The sequence below is a fragment of the Alosa pseudoharengus genome, unplaced genomic scaffold (genome assembly GCF_046254945.1).
Source record: "Alosa pseudoharengus isolate Yale_2024_CS ecotype anadromous, Long Island Sound unplaced genomic scaffold, YU_APseudo_1.1 YU_APseudo_1.1_scf_7, whole genome shotgun sequence".
Classification (NCBI taxonomy): domain Eukaryota; kingdom Metazoa; phylum Chordata; class Actinopteri; order Clupeiformes; family Clupeidae; genus Alosa; species Alosa pseudoharengus.
Window position 1 is genome coordinate 10,961,613 of NW_027468859.1, and position 15,000 is coordinate 10,976,612.

Genomic DNA, 15,000 nt, shown 5'->3' on the forward strand with positions numbered 1-15,000 from the left:
AGGGAATAGAAAGGAAAGAGAAAATGACAAGATAGAATAAAAAGGAGCATAGAGGGGGAGAGATGGTGTGAGAGAGGATAAGGGAGAGAGAGAAAGAGAGAGAGGGAGGGAGGAAGAGAGAGACGGTAAGAATTTTAAATGCCCTTTTCAACTTCATCGCTTCATTGCTCATTCACACCAAAAGCCCCTTCACAGACAGTCAAACACATCAAAACACACTCGAATGCACACTCAAACATAACATGCACACACACACAGACATACACACAAAGTTAGACGGGTTAACAAAACACAAACAGACAAAAATGTAGACAGACTAACAAACACATGCGCACACAAAAAAATGAGACAGGTTAGCAAACACAATCACGCACACATACACACAAACACACACACACACACAAACACGTCACACACACAGAGGGTTAATTGACAGAAGGACGCTCCTCCTGTTTGCTTTGATTCTCCACTCTAATTAGTCTGACGAGAGGCTCTCTCTAATGAGAATATGCTAAACCCCCACTACCAGAAGGCATGATCCACACACACGCGCGCACACACAAATGCACACACAAACACACAAAAAGATACAAATACAAACACACATACACACATTTCATTTAACACTATTGAATGAATCCACACATTTTAATAAACAAATTTGCATTGTTCATAAGTAGCCATATCACCCACTGGCATCTTTCACATATATTTACACACACACAATAAGATTGCTTCAGTATCTGACCGTTTAAATATTTCAGTTCTATGCTGTTCTCTGTTCTCTCTCTCTCTCTCTCTCTCTCTCTGACGATAGCTATTCTTAACATCCTGACCATCATTTTTAGCTGTGTGAGATTTGATATGATATTGTTACGACCCTGCCGGTCTCTGCCTACCTGCCTGTCTTTGTCTTTCTCTGGTTTGCAGGGTGGAGTCAAGACACAGGTGCTGCTGATCACTTGATTGGGGCAACTGCACTATAAAAGAGGCTACCTGTCTGAAGTTCAGGGTTCCCTCTCTCCATTGCAGCATGCGGCGCCTTTGTCTTTTGTTTGGGCTTTGCACATTACTCTGATTTACACCATACCTTTGTTTTCTTACCATCTCATTAATACTGACTTCACACTTTGCATACATGATTACTTTAATAAATACATATTTTTTGTTAACTCTTTATCCACGTGTGGTCTCCCTATGTTAAAATCACCCAGAACGAGCCGGGTGGTTGTAACAATATCCATGTTTAATTCCTTGGTGGAGACAAGAACTGAAAATCTCACACAGCTCAAAATGATGGTCAGGATGGTGCCATGACGTGAGCAGGTTTAACTGTGAGAATGTGGCTCTGCTGAGGGTAAAGTGGTGCGTGAACACGAGGATGTTTTCTGTAAATGACGGAGGGCGGTCAGTCTTTCAATGGTAAAAGGGATCGATTTTCCCCCTCGTTTTCTTTTGGTTGGTTGTGGTTCTAAACTGAGGTTTTAAGTAAAGGGTTTTAAAAGGCAACATCTCTCTTTCTCCATCTCAGTTATTCTTAACAGCTCTGTCTTTAGCCAACGCATTTTCTCAAAACACTTTTAGTCTTCTCCGACAAATGAGTGAAATGAAAGAAATCCAACAACAATGGCAAAAAAACCTCACTCTCTACCTCTCTTACACACATACAGACACACACACGTACAGACACACACAGACGCACACAGACTACATCGTGTGTGCTTAATGACTCCAAACACCTGCTTAAAATTATCTACAGCAATTAGTGTGATCCTTTGGGACACCTATATATCACACAGAGCTAGGCGCGCGCCTGCATGTGTGTGTGTGTCAGCGGTAATTTGGATGATACAGGTGATAGCTCACACCCGTCATGGCAACTGACCTTTTACTGACATATCTCACACACCCACACAAAACCCTGGCAGCACACACACAACTTACGGCAAAGGGCTTTCTGCAGTCGTCGGATCTTCATGGCAGTTCTATAAGCAGAGAATCTGACGGTATTCAGGTCCGCTGCAGGCAGACACACACACACAGAGCCAGAGAGACATCAGTTAGAAAGCGCTTCCGTGGACAGGTACACATACAGTTGTGTGTGTGTGTGTGTGTGTGTGTGTGTGTGTGTGTGTGTGTGTTGTGTGTGTGTGCCGCTGTTGTTGCAGGCACTGCGTCGGGATTAGTGTGTGCTTCACCTCACTGTGTGCTGAGTGTGTTTCACTAATTCACGGATTGGGATAAATACAGAGACCAAATTTCCCTCACGGGATCAAAAGAGTATATATACTTATACTTACTTGATGTTTGTGTACTTTGTATTCTTTGTGAGTGTGCTTCAGAAGTATATCAGTGTAAATCATCATATAGTTATGAGTGAGTGTGTCTGTCTGAGTGTGTTTATGTGTGAATATGTTTATCTGTGTCTGTGTGTGTGTGTGTGTGTGTGTGCGTTTCCATACCGAGTGAGTGATAGAGCTCTGTCATCTTGGGGTGGTCCCAACAGGTGGATTGCGTCTGGTGACTGCACACAAGAGAGATAAAAAGACATCAGTGTGTGTGTGTGTGTGTGTTTGTGTGTGTGAGTGAGAGAGATAGAGAGATAGAGAATATGAGTGAGAGTGATAGAGAGATAGAGAATAAGAGAGGGAGATGAGAGAGGGAGAGAGGCGTGTTAAACTCGTCAAATGTTATGCATTTCCAAGGTTTGTCCTTCTCTGTGTGTGTGAAGATATGTGACTCATCTCAATTCACTATAATTAACTCAAGCTATTTAAATGCATCAGTGACACACACACACACACACAAAAAAAAAACACAGGTATCTCTGCTTAACAACATTGTTACACCACAAATTCTCATCTTAGTCCCATTTGAGCAGCATCACAACTGCCCACACCAACAACACAACACACACACGCACATACACACACACAGAGGGTGGGGGAGGGACCTCCCACTGATGCTCGTAGGTAGTGTGTGTCTGTGTGTGCGTACGTGTGTGTCTGGCTGTTTGTGCGTGTGTGTGTGCATGTCCGTGCTTCTGGCATTATGTTGGATGAGCTGAGCGTAACAAAAGATAAGAGAAGGCTGGCAGCCTTGACACAGGGGAGAGTGTACACAAACACGCACGGACACACACACACACGAACAGACACACACAAACACAAACTGACACATACCTACAATTTACGCACATAAACATACAACATAAGCCCACAAACCTATGCACTGACAAGCGCACACACACACACACACACACACACACACACACACACACACACACACACACACACCAGGTGTTCATCATTATTCATCAAGCCCTCAGAAGAGATGCCAGCTCACATCAGAGTGTGTCACACCTTTTGGAACAGTCTGCCATGTTCCGCCGTTGTGGACCCTCAGTGGTCTTAGTATGTTTTTTCCCCACTAAATTAACACATTTTTGTTCCTGAAAACTGGAACTCTGTTTTTGGCAGCAACCATCAGTTCAGGAACAAAGCACTATACTGGTGTGTTGTTTTGGTTCCTGCTTCAGAATTATACCAACAAATTAAAACAAGTGGAACTTTTTGTTTTGTTTTGCCATTAAAGCACCACTCCACTAGCCTGGCCACGCCAACCTATATCTCCTGTCAGGCAGCTGTCTGGAGCACTATAGTTCACTAACGTTTCCTGCAATCGGCAGACTACTTGCCCAATTCGTGAAAAGGGGGGGTCACTAAATCAAAACTCAATCATTTTTGATCATCATGTGATTGCTTAGGCTGGACCAATGATTTCAAAGTTAACGCTATATCTACGCCTGTCACCATGCTAGCTTGTAAACGATTCCCAATCGCTAGTGACCAGACTCTATTCATTCATGAATGAGTTTGGTTTTCCAGGCTACTACTCCAACGATGAAGCAGAAGTTCATTGGTTCCTGCTTCAGTATGCCACCAACAGGAACTAAACCGAAACTCTGGGCTGGGCTAACAACACAGATGACTTTTGATTGGCTATCTCTTTGGCCTCTACCACCAACAGAAGGCTGGCTCCTTTTTGGCTCACGGTCCAGATACTTTGGTTCAGAGCTGGCACCATTTTTTCTTCTTCCAATTTCTAGAGTGGGCGTGTTCAGTTATGCATGTAACACCCTCTGTTGATGATACATCGTTGCTTTCTGTTCAAATCTGGTGTAAATGCGAACTGGTTCACTAGATACAAGGTTCAAAGGATTCAGAATGGAACTGGTTCAAGAATAAGTTTTCTGTTGGGCTCTGACAGGCCCAATTGATGGTTGTAAAAGTCCATTTTAAAAGGAGCAATGGAAAAGAGTGGAAGAATGGAGGATATTTGACCAAATGGATACAACTTGCTCAAACAAAACAAAAAAAGATATTATTTTGACAAATGTAGATTATATTTCTGTAGAAAACAGAAAGCAAGTCACTGGGAATTATTTAACATTCTCCTGATGTTGGTATTCCCAGCACAGCCTATGTAAACTCTTCTTTTTCACCAAATGATCACAATGTCGATGCTAGTTTTTGTTAGCACGTCCGTGGGATTTATTTAAATGTTATATTAGCGCCAAGCTAGCTGTTTTATAAAGAGCTTATTTCTGTTTGCTCATCAAATGGGATTTGAAATACTGCTGAGCTAGCTGTGCAACTTAGCTCATAAAACTTAATCACACTTTTAAATATCATCATTTGTTGCCAGCTCTGGTTGAAAAAAAAAAAATCAACTGAGCTTGCTAGAGATAGAGTTGTGCTCTCTAGTTGTGTATAAAAGAATGGAAAAAGTAGAAACAAACTCACAGCCTCCCATTCAAAAGACAAAGGGGCCCTATGAAACACACACATACACACAAATCTCAGAAACCAAAAGCAACATTAACACAACACCATACTGTAACACTAGCTTCCACAGACACACACACAGACACACACAGACACACACACACACAACTCTCTGAAGACAGAGGATTACACTGCCTGTGAGATCCGGTAGCAGGGCCTGTCTCCTAATCCACGTCCTCATTTCACAGCCACAATGAGGCAACAGAGACATCTCCTGACAACACACACACACACACACACACACACACCTTACACATGCACAGATGACATGCAAATGCACACTTCTCTCAGCAATCGTGTCAGTTTACAGTTTATATGCGAGCACACAGTCACATACACACACACACACACACACATATGAATGCGATGTCTGGATCCCATTATGCACGGTTCAGAGAGAGTGAAATAGACTATATTGTATTTAGGCAGTCAAACAGCAACCTCCTAGTCTACTCTGGAGATAGTGTGTGTGTGTGTGTGTGTGTGTGTGAGAGAGAGATTGTGAGTGTGTGTGTGAGTGTGTGTCCATGGGCTTGTTAAAGCTGCATGTGAAATGACCAAACCGGTCCCAAATGAGAAACAGAGAGCTCATCTTTTGTCCTCCTTATCCATCACACACACTCCTTCTCCTCTCTAGCGGAGCGGTTCTGTGAGAAGCGGGTTCTATAACGTTCCACCCGGTTCCCTGTGTCTCTGGTGTGGGGAGCTGGGGCTCAGATCCCATCAGACCAGATAGACAGACGACAGGCTACAGATGTTAGCTAGCGCCACCGTCAGCATTCACACTAACACACACACACTCTCTTAATCAACCCATCCACCAGTCAGTCTCCAGGCAGCGGTGGCAGTCACCGTCACCGGCTCAAAGCCCAAACCAGCCGAGGAATCAAATAATTAAAGTTTCTCTCTCTCTCTCTCTCTCTCTCTCTCTCTCTCTTTCTCTCTCCCTCTCCCTCTCCCTCTCTGGAGAACAGGAGACTCAATTCGATGGATCTTCATGAATAAAGATGCCAGGCTGGCTTTGCGAACACTTGAATGAGTACGCACAAAAACAAAAACACACACACACACACCAGACATGGGGGACTCAAGTCACATGACTTGACTCGAGTCAGACTCGAGTCACATTTTTTAAGACTTTAGACTTGCTTGATCAACATGTATAAAAGACTCGACTTGACTTTGACTTGCTATTCATGACTTGAGACTTGACTTAGACTTGAGACAAATGACTTGAAATGACTTGAGTTTTTTTTTTTTTTTCATAGATATTAAGGAGTTAACTTCACGATTTTAGAAAATCTGCATAGGTGCTTGCATGCGTCTTGCATGCGTCACACGACCGAACCTGTCATTGTACCAAGTGACGCGACGCGACAGACCAACAGCAAGTGCCAGATCAAATGAGACAGACTTGAGGCATGTTAAGATACAAGGATACAAGGAAGTTTATCGTCACATGCATATAGTTACTGGATGTAAGAAATGCAGTGAAATTATGTCTGGTGTCAGCCTATTTGTGCATTTATGGGGGGGGGGGGGGGGGGTAAAAAGTGCAGTAGAAGAGGGGTTTAGTAGATTAAGTGGCAAGGGCTGCATAAGAAAGGTGGGGGAGGATGGGATGGGGGGGGGGGGGGGGGGCACCAACAAGGAGCACCCAAGAGCAACAGGGGCAAGGAAAAACTCCCTTACTAAGGAAGAAACCTTGGGTAGATCCCCGGCTCAAGGGGCTAACCCAACTGCCAGGGGTCTTGGTGTGTGTGTTGGGGGGATGACAAGGGAGATGGGATAGTGTGCTGTGTATGTGGGGAGAGGGCAGTGTGCAATATGTGTGTTGGAGAAGCTTCCTCATGAGACAATGTGCTGTGTATTGGGGGGGGGGGGGGGGGGCAGTGTGCTGTAAGTATGTTGGGGATGTGTGTTGGAGAAGCTTCCTGATGAAATAATGTGCTGTGTATGTAGCGGAGAGGGGGGGGGCAGTGAACTGCAAGTATGGTGAAGGGACTTACTATTGCAAGCAGAGTACTGTATGTATGATGTATGTGAGTGATGAGAGTGAAGATGTGTGTGGTGGGCGGGAGGGGAGTGGAGCTGTGAGTGTGTGTGTGTGTAGTGTGCGTAGTGTGTGTGTGTGTAGGTGGGGGCAATGTGCTGTAAGTATGTAGAGGATGTGTGTTGGAGAAGATCCTGAAGACAATGTGAGTTGGCTTTGAATCTATTATGCTTTTTAGTTAATGCCATATTAGGTTAAAATGTGTTAAAATTTCAAAGTGAAACATTTTTACACACAAATGGATTTCCTCTCACTTTCACACACACACACACACACATTTCCTCCTATCACAATCACACACAGACGCCCACACACAGAGAATCACACACAGATTTTTGCGAACTTGGCTCCTCTCTATTGCGCTCTCCCTCTCACACACACACACACACACACACACACACACACACACACACACACACACACACACTCACACTCACACACTGGTTAGAAGTGAAAATGACTTGGACTTGCGCGAGAAACCATTCTCCTTCCCTTCATTGACAGATGAGTGAATGTGTTATCCGAAGGCCAGGGCAACAGTGATAAGTTCTCTCTCTCTTTCTTTCTTTCTTTCTTTCTCTCTCTCTCTCTCTCTCTCTCCACTTGACACACTCACCCACTCCAGCAAACACATCGAAGTGTCCTCTCTTTTCATCCTGATGCGACTCCGCAACACTTAATCTGATTCATAAGCCACAAAGAGACAAAGAGGAGAGAGAGGGGGAGAAAGAAAGAGGTGAGAGGAGGAGAAAGAGAGGAGAGAAAGAGAGAAAGAGAGGAGAGAAAGAGAAAGAGAGGAGAGAAATGAGAGAGAGAGCTGGAGAGAAAGTGACAAATCAGACATGAGAGAGTGCAGTGCAAGAGAGATAGAGAGAGAAAAATCAGGGGATAGAGAGATGAGAGAAAGAGAAAGACAGAGAGAGAGCCAAGAGAAATAGGAGGTAGAAGCTAAGGGCTCAGAGGAGTGTTCAGTACAGTAAGAAAAATCTACATTTCCCTGTGTGACTACATTCATGTCACTCTCTCTTTCCTTCTCTCTCTCTCTCTGTGTGTGTGTGCGTGCGCGCGCGTGTGTGTGTGTGTGTGTGTGTAGGAATTACAGTAATGTATTTTGATGTGGTATGACACTGTCATGAAGAAGAAAGGACAGTCTTTGATCTCTCTCCCTCTCTGTGTGTGTGTGTGTGTGCGCGCATGTGTGTGTGTATTTGTGGCTATAAGCATGCAGGCTCCATATGGCAGTGGTCAGAAGAAGTTCAGCTGAAGGGCAGTCCTACACACACACACACACACACACACACACACACACAACACACACACACACACACACACACACACACACTTTCTCTCACTTTCATCTCTCATTCTCTTGAAGCCCCATGGCCAAAACAAATCACAGGTGTGCCAGAAAGTCCATCTCTCTCTCACTCTCACTTGCTCTCCCTCCCCATAACTCTATGCCACACACACACACTAACTCACACTCTCTCCTCCGCTCTCTCTCTCTCTCTCTCTCTCTCTCTCTCTTTCCATGCCGTTTCTCCCACTAAAATGGTTGTGAAAGCACATTGTTCCAACGTTAATGCTGAATTGAGCCATCACACACACACACACACCCTCCTACTCATGTACACCTTTCCATGCTTCTGTTTGTGACCTAGCTTAGGGATGTATTATTTAAACACCCATGTGGCAGCAGTTCAACCGGCATTATTGATTCACAGCAACATAAATGTGAACGTGTGCGTACACACACACACACAGACACACACAGACAGACACACACACACACACACACACACACACACACACACACACACACGCGCACGAGAAGAGGAAAATGGACTACTTACTTAATGTAATAAGGAACTTTATTCGGTGAGACTGCTCTCTGCCACGGATGCTGCACAGAAGCTACAAAAAACATTGAGTCACACACACACACACAATACTGTAGATAAAAATGTCTACTAAACTAATAAATGTAAATATAAACGTTATGGTTGTGTGTGTTTGTGTGAGCACCTCACAGTCTGACACATACTTGAGAGGAAGTGTTGGGACGAAGGCCCAAAGTCCCTGTGAGCTTCCTGCAGCAACTTCAACCTCTCCTCCACAGCAACCTGAGAGAGAGAGAGAGAAAGTGATATAGTGAAGTCAGAGGGTCACCACAAAATGTCAGAGATATAGACAGCACAGGAGGTGAATAACACACACACACACACACACACACACACACACACACACCCCTGGAGATCGACATGTGCAGCTACTGGGACCCGAAAGATTAAACAAAAGTGTGTGTGTGTGTGTGTGTATGTATGTGTGAGTGTGCGTGTGTGTGTGAGTGTACAAGACCAGAGGAAGAGGAGAGAGGGATGGGGGTTAGAGGGAGGGAGGGAGGAGAAGAGAGAGTGTGTGATACCCCCATCCCTCTCTCCTCTTCATCTCTCTCTCTGGTCTTGTACTTTAGTCTGTCCCTTTGATAGCACCAGTACCACAGATCACAGAAAACACACACCCATACAAAACAGATAAACATGGAAACACACACGTCACAGTTTAAGCTTGACAAACGGCCAAAGACATACATACACACACTCTCACACACACACACGCCACAGAGCCTCGCTCCAGTTTAAGATGGTGAGTGGTGATGGCCTTGACAAACAACCAAAGACATACATGTACACACACACACACAAACCTGTAACAGGGTGCAGTTGTTGTGCAGTTGTTTTTAACTGCTCGAGCTAATGAGTGGTGGTGCAGCAGAGATGGCGAAACACACTCACACACACACACACACACTCACCTGTAACAGGGCACAGCGTGTGTTTAGCTGGTCTAGTTGGTGTGTGGTGGTGGAGGACAGTTGAACGTCCAGGGGTGTGAGTTGAGCGCTGAGGTCATTCAGAGTGTACACCTCCTGCTGCAGAGGAACCAGCTCCTCACGGAACACCTGAGACACACACACACACACACACACACACACACACACACACACACACACACACACACACACACACACACACACACACACACACACACACACACACACACACACACACACACACACACACACACACACACACACACACACACACACACACACAGATAATCTTTGGTGTGGAGGTTTAAGTTTATCCTAATGATAATTTGTAGAACTAGGCAAAAGACTTTATCATGGCTTCATCATCATGTGTGTGTGCCTGTGTGTGCGTGAGATCATGGCAAGCCTTAGACGTTCAACAGAAAGTGATGTGAGGGCAGGCTCTGACGGGAGATGCAGTGTGCATCCTTTTAAAGACACATCCCTGGGAACAGCTGACCCTTTCTAAGGCATTTCAAGGCGTTTCACAAGCTTTTTGACAAGCTTTTGAATTTATCATGAAGAGCTTGCAGCTGTCTCTGAGTGTGTGCCTGGTGTCACGCTGGTGCTTAGGTATAGGCTGTGTGTGTGTGTGTGTGTGTGTGTGTGTGTATGTGTGTGTGTGTGTGTGTGTGTCTCTGTTACACATTACCTGGTCTGTTGTTTATGTAAGGGATAATGTATAGAACGCCGTTCATTGTCGGGAGATAGGTCCCGACAGGGCGAACCGGACCCCGACGCGTATTACACGGCTACTTACCAAAACGACACAATAAACTCCCCACGATATGACTTTAGCCTACATAGCCTAGGCTATAGCCTATTTGTTACCGTTTCATCATGGCTTTTGCTGAGAAACATAGTTCGCAACAACACACGCTGAACTTGAATCAAACATTCTTTAGAACACAGCTGATCAACCGTCTGCTTTCCCTTTTGAATGAAGTTCCAATCCTTGCGTAGTGATATGAAAGAATTGACTTTGTCTGTTATACTTAGCAACGGTCTGTTATTCAGAATTAGCAGACCGCCGAACGTTGGGAAGGCCCATTCAAGTGAATGGAGCATTCTGCAGCACTATGAAGAGCCGTGTAATAAGACCCCATAACACGTCTATGAGCAGGCAGCTATGGTTTGTGTGTGTGTGTGTGTGTGAGTATGTGTATATATGTGTGTGTGTGTGTGTGTTTGTGTATATACTGTATGTATGTATGTATGTATGTATGTATGTATGTGTGTGTGTATATATACTGTATGTATGTATGTATGTATGTATGTATGTATGTGTGTGTGTATATATACTGTATGTATGTATGTATGTATGTATGTATGTATGTGTGTGTGTGTGTGTATATATACTGTATGTATGTATGTATGTATGTATGTATGTATGTATGTGTGTGTGTGTATACTGTATGTATGTATGTGTGTGTGTATGCTCCCCTCACCGTGGTGTGCTGTATGTGGTCCTGCAGGGCGTCTATCAGCAGGTCCCCGACGGGTTGCCAGGTAGTGCTGGAGTCCTCTGCGTGGGCCAGCCGCAGCTCCAGGGCGTCCATGCGGCTCTGCAGCTCCTGCATGCGCTCCAGCACCGTCTCCACGCGGCCCTGCCAGCGCCCCGTCGCCGCGGTAACGCGCTCCCAGCGCTCACACACCTCCCCGCTCTGCTTGCGCACCGCGCGGGACAGACGTGCCGCGCGCTCCTCTGGGGTCGGCTCTGACGGACACACATGGACACACACACACAAAAACAATACACACAGTTAGAAAAACACACCATCAAATACTGAACACACACAGCGTACAGCTGGTCATAATATAGAGAGGCTGATTGACACCGTTAATTTAACAGTTCGTTTTCTTAACACTGCACAGTTCCTGAGAACTAAACTGAGAAATAAAAACCTGCTAAGTAAAGACCTACATCTTTCCTAGTGTTAGCAGTGTTACTGAAGAGGAGATTTGGAGTGTGTATCTGTGTATCTTTATCAGTGTTACTGAAGAGGAGATTTGGAGTGTGTATCTGTATCTGTTTATCCTTATTTATTTAGCAGACACTTTTATCCAACTAATGTCATTCGGCTAACAGTGTTGGTATGACTAACGTTTCATCTTAAGTGTGCTCGCTTGGGATTCTCTGCATCCTGTTCAGTTGAGCACCAATGAGAAACAGGAATGGCTTGTCTTTGTGTGTGTGTGCGTATTTGTGTCACACTCCTCTCCATCTCCTTTGTATGTGTTGTTGTCAACTGTGATATGAAGATTCCACACACACACACACACGATATTGTGACGCCCCAGCTGTTCAGTGCTGGGTCTTGTCGCGCTTCCTGCTCTTTGTCTGTGTTGGCTCTGCTGCTGTTCTGTGTGTGGCCTACAGGGGGAGCTCTGCAGAATGGCGTGGGCTAATTGCGCCAGCGATTAGGGCAGGATATAAGCGGGTCCCGGGAGCCTGCTTCAATCTCTCTCGCTCTCTCTCTCTCTCTGCTTCCGCTGACTGCCGGTTCCAGAGTTGCGGTGTCTTGTCGTTGCGGCCGGACGGGCTGCGCCCTGTTCGTTTCTTTTGGTTTTGCACTTCACCTCACTATGCTGACATACACTACAGTCTTGCTTTACTCTTCATTCACTGACTTTTGTTCATAGTTCATTTATTTAAGGAATATCTTCTTAATTTTGAGCAGCGTGTGGTCTCCCCTTTTATGTGGTGTTTGCCTCGAGCCGGGCAGGCACAACAATATGGAGATTTTATACACACACACACACACACACACACACACACACACACACACACACACACACACACAGAGAGACACGGAGCAGACGTTAACACCCTGTCTTGTCTGCAAACCTTACAATCAGCATAGATAATAACTCTGTTACTATGACGGCATATTTTACAGCAGAGTTCCTTTGATGTGAAACCACTGTGCAATCGCCATGTCACGACAGAAATTCAGAAAGAGATTCCACAACTCTCCTCTTTGAACCATCACTGGTCTTTAAGGACAGTGTGTGTGTGTGTGTGTGTGTGTGTGTGTGTGTGTGTTGGGGGGGGGGGGGGGGGGGGATAGGGAAATCAGTATGTATCTGGGTCTAACCAGTTTTGTGGAAAATGATTGGGTGAGTATTACAAGTGCTTCTCTATAGGCGGTTCATGGATGGGGATTGGCATATGTGTGTGTTTGTAAGTTTGTAGTGGGAACAAATGTGAGTGTTCTGTCTCACCAGTTTTGGGCTGAGGTGTCCTCAATGGCTCCTTTGATCCCTTTATGGGCTGTGTGTGTGTGTGTGTGTGTGTGTGTGTGTGTGTGTGTATATAGAGACTCAACTATTTTGGGCTGAGGCATCTTGCGTGGCTCCTCTGGTCCCTCTATGGGCTGTGTGTGTGTGTGTGTGTGTGTGTGTGTGTGTGTGTGTGTGTGTGTGTGTGTGTAATCTCACCTGTTTTGGGCTGAGGCGTCTTGCGTGGCTCCTCTGGTCCCTCTATGGGCTGGTCAGCCAGGAAGGCTCTGGCCTGTTCCAACGCACCCACGACCACCGGCTCCTGATCCTGGAGCTCCGCACGCAGACCCTACACACACACAATCTCATTAACAAGGGGTCGATGACTGGCACGCCCTCACATAACCATAAGGCCTAATCACCACGGGCCGATCAAGGGTATAATGATGTTTCTCCCCAATAATGAGAGATAAAAAAAGTTCAAAGTGATGGCTGTTCAGAACACACTCCATAAAGCATGGCCATGGGGGAATATACAGGAAATATGAATATGGAAAAACCAAACACACTCCTACTGGTCAACACACACACACACACACAGAGACTGCATTCCATTGAATGGATGAAGTATATTTCAGGAAGGTTACACCACAAACAAGGTCATTCTTCACTGATAATGTGTTACAGGCGCACAGGGATGATGTTCGCCGCCGGTGCATAGTGATGATGTAAGAGATGACATGGGAACAGATATCCCAAGGTAGCCCATTTGTGGCGGTGGACCACCTCAGGCAAAATGCTGCCACTGACACGCTGGCTAATAGAATTAATGTGGTGATAAAAGGAATGGGGGGGGGGGGGCTATTTTGACTGAGACTCTGAGACACTAGCCCGAAGCAATTCACAATCTGGACACACACACACACACACACACACACACACACACAGACTGAATTAAAGGTGTCACTCTCTAATTGAGTCTATTATTAGCCGAATATTAGATCTGCCTATCAGCGTGAAAGAGAATCGGAGAGATTAAGGACGACACACACACACGCACACACACACACACACGCACACAGGCAAACCCACCCACGCACTCAGACACAAGACTCACTCCCCTGGACCCGACCCAATCTCTTCTGTAGCAGTATGAGTCTGTGCCCCTCATTCCTCAAGTGGTTCGGTCCAGTCAATTGATTTCCTGTGTGTTCTTACGGAATTGTGTTATTTGGGTTAGTGTGTGTGTGTGTGTGTGTGTGTGTGTGTGTGTGCGTGCGCGCCTGTGTCTATTAATAGCTACATCCTTCCCGTCTCTTGACCTTGTAGGTGAGTGACTTGCAGGGGAGAAAGACACTCCGTCGCCGTGGCAACCTCCACTGCAAACCGCGTTACGCCTGTCTGTCCATCGTCCTTTCAGCCACATCGGCTACATCCTCTCCTCCTCCCCCGCCCCGCAGGGTGAAGCGTGAATACAAAACAGTGTGTGTGTGTGTGTGTGTGTGTGTGTGTCCGTCTTTGTTCGAGCTGACCCGGCTTCATTGCCCCCTCCCACTCCTGTGATGACCTCCAAGCCAACTGCATGCTTAACACACCAATAATTCAATTAACACACATTCAATCATCAATTGCAGCCTACCCTTATCTATTACCTTCTGGACTAATCAATTAAACACTGCCCTGACTAATTAACCCTTCCCACTGATCACTTGCTCGTTACGAGGCTTAGATGACACTGGTCCTGATTGATTTGTTCTGGCTCAGCACCTTGTGCACCAGGGTTGTGCACAATTCGAATTGCAATTCTGCTTCCTGTTTGCTACCTCAATTGAAATGCAAGTGAAAATCAAGAATTGAATTGGAATTTAAGAGCCAGTTTCAATTCAATTCTGGAATTTTGCACAAGCCTGTTGTGTCAATCAATACTATTAGCAGGGGCATCACCTTTAGCACTGTGTTTGCACCTTTAGCATTGTGTACATTTTCATCCAGCTTCTTTATGTGAC

The 15,000-nt window shown here is 45.5% G+C and overlaps 1 protein-coding gene across 7 annotated transcripts in view; it reads right to left on the bottom strand.

Annotated features, from left to right (window-relative positions):
- The window catches only part of utrn (utrophin), a 170,893-nt gene that overhangs the window by 28,945 nt on the left and 126,948 nt on the right, over positions 1–15,000 (bottom strand). For all 7 annotated transcript variants that reach the window (XM_076272512.1, XM_076272509.1, XM_076272508.1 and 4 more), the window contains 7 exons: positions 13,214–13,343; positions 11,221–11,489; positions 9,716–9,862; positions 8,945–9,023; positions 8,754–8,814; positions 2,463–2,524; positions 1,945–2,019 (listed from right to left, as the gene is read on the bottom strand). In XM_076272512.1, coding sequence (XP_076128627.1) covers positions 1,945–2,019; positions 2,463–2,524; positions 8,754–8,814; positions 8,945–9,023; positions 9,716–9,862; positions 11,221–11,489; positions 13,214–13,343 — 823 coding nt within the window. The remainder of the gene's footprint in view (positions 1–1,944; positions 2,020–2,462; positions 2,525–8,753; positions 8,815–8,944; positions 9,024–9,715; positions 9,863–11,220; positions 11,490–13,213; positions 13,344–15,000) is intronic.